This window comes from Cupressus sempervirens, chromosome 8 (genome assembly GCF_028749045.1).
Source record: "Cupressus sempervirens isolate cs-2001-9-10 chromosome 8, ASM2874904v1, whole genome shotgun sequence".
Classification (NCBI taxonomy): Eukaryota; Viridiplantae; Streptophyta; class Pinopsida; order Cupressales; family Cupressaceae; genus Cupressus; species Cupressus sempervirens.
Window position 1 is genome coordinate 821,600,229 of NC_143125.1, and position 4,922 is coordinate 821,605,150.

A 4,922-nucleotide genomic window follows, 5' to 3' on the forward strand; every position below is an offset into this window, starting at 1 on the left:
TAGAAGTGCATGCAATCAATGTGGAAAACCATGCATACTAAAATGGGGCTGAAATGGGTGTTTACATTTTAGAACAATACACCAAAAAATCCACAACTTACCAATCAGTAAAGTCTTCAAAGAAGCTAGATGGTGTAATATACATCACATATTCTCTTCATAATGGTTCACATTAACACTACTAAATATATGATTTTCTTTTCCCCTATTGTTCAAATTAAATGTCAAAACCCTCTCCAATAAAAAAAATACATACAAGATCAACAAGCAATTCATCTACAATTTTTTTCCACAACCCATTTTCAAAATGCTTTGATACCAATGTTGGAATGGTTAACATATTGCAATTTAAAAATTAGACAATTGCAAAAATTAAATAAAAATGAAATTGACATTCAATAAAGAATTGATTTTTTATTTATTTCCAAATGACTTTATAAAAGCCTTATTTTTCTATTTAAAACTAAGTTATGGTAATGGACTTGCCAACCAACTAATCTAATAAAAAACTAATTATATTATTGAATGTAAACATTATTTAGTAGCATAAGGTGCTTAACACAATGTAGAGAGATAAACCTAATTGGGTATGAGGGAAAATTCATAGACACTTGAATACTTGAGATTAGAATGGTATTGGAATGAGCCACCTCTTAAGAAGTTACGATTCCTTACCCTTACAACCATTGTCTAGATGTAATGTGTGCTGAGAGCACTATTCTTGTTAATGAGAGATAAGTTCTTGTGAACTACTATTGATGAAATATGAGATAATATAGATTGATTCTATAACTTAAATCTTGATAAAAAATTCATTGCTTGATACACTACGAAAAAAATCAATAGTGTAAATGAATTAGAAAGGGATCTCTACAGCGAATGTTTCGTACTAGGCACAACAGTTGTTGAAGGTTTTGCTTGGGTAGTATTCTAAATGAGTTTGATGTTGGGGGAGGCTATGCAATTAAACACATTCAAGTTGAAATATTAGGATAAGTGACACTTCACCCGAATATAATAAATGTCAGCTGAACCATTAATATTCATAAAAGATGGATTCAAATGTATGTTTATTCAACATTTTTTTTAATGTGCTCTTGTTGTTGTTAATGTGTTGTTAATGTACTTCTAGAACTTTGCTTTTGTACCATAGGCTAGCACCCTCTTGCTACTACTATTTTCAAAAGCAATTAATTACACACACACAAAATAAAAAATAAATAAATTTCTATGAATTGCACAAAATAAAAATAAAATGATCAAGTCTTACTGATTGCAAGACTCCACCATCACAAGAGTTGAGGTTGGGAACATGTGCTCAGGGAATTTGGTAGAATGGACACCCCTTAGTTTAGAGCTCTATATAGGCAACACAAACTCTTTGTGATAGCACTAATTTATTCATTAGCTTTGTGCTTCTATTAGACATCCTGCTTTAAAGGAGTCCTAATAATATAATATAATATTTAAGTTCATAATATAATTTCAAACTAACAAATAAATAGATTGACTAAAAATAACATTGATCTTAAAAAACATATAAATAAGGTTAAGTCTCATGGAGGTTGCTTGATTCTTAGAATTAGAGTTCCACTAGCTAAATTTTGTAAAATATTTAAAGATAAGTACAAAATATACTTCTAACTTACAAATTTTAGCTCTTAAATTGAAGAAAATGTTTTCTAAATTATATATTTTCAACAGAAAATTTCCATGGTACCTCTAGCACCCCATGAGACCGCGCCCTAAGTGTCCAAAAAAATGGGATCAAAGAGACAGAAACAGTCTTAGACAATAATATAAAAAATAATTATAGTGACAAATTCCGATGGCTTTGATCAAACAATTGACAAAAACACGTAACAAGTGTCCATGCCCACATGGTAGCTCGCTGTTACTTGAACCACATGAGTACACTCTGTGTATCCATAACAATGCGCCACTTGGCAAAGATGAAAACAAAGCTCAAAATATTCTCGAATCTACCGTTTCTCTATACATAGAAGTTAGAAAGCTGATCTGTTTTCACTCGAATGTTTCACACCCATTCAAAGCCAATAAATTCCATTTCACCCACTTCATTCGGAAAACTTGCTGAAATTGGGTTAACCTTCCATTTGTTCAAATTTCTACAATGATGAAAGAAAACCAAAATGGAGTAGAAAAGAAAGAGGAAGAGGAAGAAGAGGAGCCTCTGCCATTGATGGCCCTCAATCATGTTTCTCTTCTGTGTAGATCTGTGGAGGACTCATTGGAATTCTATGAGAAAGTTATGGGCTTTGTGCCCATCAAAAGACCAGGGACCTTCAACTTTGGTGGAGCTTGGTAAAACCCATTTCTTCATTACAATCTTCTTTGTAGTGTTCTTTGTAGTACCGTTCAGGCATATTTGTTGTTAATATAGGTATATTTGTTGTTCATATAGTTTCTTAGAGCTCACGTCTTAAAGTCATTTGGTTTCTAGAATAGAAATAGAAAATTTGGAATACGTTTTCTATTTTCTGTTTTGTTTGGTTCTTCAATTGAAACAGGAATAGGAATACATATTTCTATTTTTCCTCTGAAATGAACTTATACCATTCTTTAAAAAAAAGCTGTTATTGAGAATAGTCATTCCTATTCTCAATATTGCATTTCTATGCTTCATTCCATCATTCCAACTCAACAACGAACGAACAGTCATTCCTATTCTAAATATTGCATTCGTATGCTTCCTATTCTAAATATTGCATTCCTATGCTTCATTCCAACTAAACGAACTTAGAGACTAACTACTTTTCCTTTGCAATATATCTTCAATATTGCATTCCTATGCTTCATTCCAACTCAATGAACGAACAGTCATTTCTATTCTCAATATTGCATTCCTATGCTTCATTCCAACTAAACGAACTTAGAGACTAACTACTTTTCCTTTGCAATATATCTTCAATATTGCATTCCTATGCTTCATTCCAACTCAACGAACGAACAGTCATTTCTATTCTCAATATTGCATTCCAACTAAACGAACTTAGAGACTAACTACTTTTCCTTTGCAATATATCTTCAATATTGCATTCCTATGCTTCATTCCAACTCAACGAACGAACAGTCATTTCTATTCTCAATATTGCATTCCTATGCTTCATTCCAACTAAACGAACTTAGAGACTAACTACTTTTCCTTTGCAATATATCTAGAATGAATATGAATTCATATGTTATGGAAACCATCCATTTATAAATACATGTATAAATGTTTTAGATACCGTGTATTTTACTTGGGTACTATGTTTAATGAGCATATTTATATTTATATTTGAGACAACCCATTGCTTGTGCCCTATATATATATTCATTCTACAGCCCACCCATTTTATTTGATTCTAGAAATGAACTAATAAAGACCATCTATTCCTTGGTGCATAGATCTTCATGAATATATGTAACTGAGTTTTATATATGCTGATATATTCTAAGGCATTTCCCCCTCTTTCTTGGCTATAACATTGTAGGTTATTCAACTATGGCGTAGGTATTCACTTGGTAGAATGTGAAAAGCCTGGTTTCCCTCCAAAGAGGGAGTTGGATCCCATTGACAATCACATATCATTTCAGGTATTTTATTCATTTCTTTGACTTTGACTTCTTACATGATTATTGTATATAAAAGGGCGTATGCATATTTACTCAAGAAGACAGTTTGAAAAGTATAGATGGACATATATATACACTTACTGCTAAGGATTACAACATGTGTATATATATATATACACACACACAGCATAACCCTCTGAAATGATGCATATCTATGTTTAGTCCATTCCCATGGGCCCTCATACCACTCCCTTAATGGAATTAAGCACATGAATAGAATCAAAGTTTGTATGCATGAACAAAGTTTGTTTCTTATCAGTGATTAGATCTTTGACAAATTCTGCAACTTTTCCTCTATAATACTCAAAGTCAAGGATTTGTATTTATCTTTCACTCTACATCAAACTGACTTAATTATATTTCTTTAATTTGAAATTAGATCAGATTTTCTATGCCTATAGTATTTTCTCTAGAAGAGACTTGATGATGTTGTCTATACATTCTTCTATTCCTATGGTGTCCTCTTTAGAAGAGAGTTGATGATGTTGTGTGTACATCCTTCATGTGTGTGTGATGATTTGTGGCTATGTTATTGCAGTGTGAAGACATGAGTATTGTAGAGAGGAAACTGCAAAAGATGAGCATAAAATATATAAAGAGAACATTAGAGGAAGGAGGAGCCACAATAGAGCAAATGTTTTTCCACGACCCAGATGGCTTCATGATAGAGATTTGCAACTGTGAAAGGCTAACTCTGGTACCTCTCTGCCATTGTAATAAAATCAGACTACCTTCTGGTTTGCACAATCCTCCCATTGATATAGACAGTGCAAAATGTAGTACTTGATTCCATACAAACTATACAGATGTACACATGATTTAAGGAGCAAAGTGTAGTGCTTGATTCCATACAAACTATACATATGTATCGATGCTTAGCTGCTTTGGGCATTTCACTTTCATTGCCCACTTTGGGGAACATTGATGTTTGCATAAAAAAAAATCTATTTCAGCACTTTGGATCTATGCAATGAAATACAAAATTATATTTATTAAAAAGTTCTTTAACATGGGTCGGCGGATGATCTAATTTCAAGATATGCAACACATGTTCAACGTGATGCATTGCATTTGGTATATAAATTAGGTGTAGAAACTTTGTTGTGGTGGTATTTGAACACTTGATTTGAAACATGCTTGGCTAAGTCCATTTGAATATCTTTAAAAAAAAATCAATGCACATTAAACATATGTGAGTTTCTTGCAATTTCTCGCTGGCATGTTTTAAATAATCGCGGCTATCTATATTTATATTCCATTCTTCTTGTAGTGAACGTGTTAAT

The 4,922-nt window shown here is 32.3% G+C and overlaps 1 protein-coding gene across 1 annotated transcript; it reads left to right on the forward strand.

The window, feature by feature from the left end:
• The first annotated feature begins 1,855 nt into the window (after positions 1-1,855).
• LOC149544921 (glyoxylase I 4-like) lies at positions 1,856-4,638 on the forward strand. The gene is made up of 3 exons (XM_089796464.1): positions 1,856-2,325; positions 3,498-3,600; positions 4,178-4,638. Exons 1-3 carry the CDS (start codon positions 2,135-2,137, stop codon positions 4,424-4,426), a joined length of 543 nt encoding a protein of 180 aa, XP_089652590.1. The 5' UTR covers positions 1,856-2,134; the 3' UTR covers positions 4,427-4,638.
• The last annotated feature ends 284 nt before the right edge of the window (positions 4,639-4,922 follow it).

Coding starts and splice junctions, on each gene's coding strand:
- LOC149544921 (XM_089796464.1), top strand. CDS start 2,135: ATGATGAAAGAAAACCAAAATGGAGTAGAAAAGAAAGAGGAAGAGGAA. Junction 2,326..3,497: donor TTCAACTTTGGTGGAGCTTG/GTAAAACCCATT, acceptor ATAACATTGTAG/GTTATTCAACTATGGCGTAG. Junction 3,601..4,177: donor ACAATCACATATCATTTCAG/GTATTTTATTCA, acceptor ATGTTATTGCAG/TGTGAAGACATGAGTATTGT.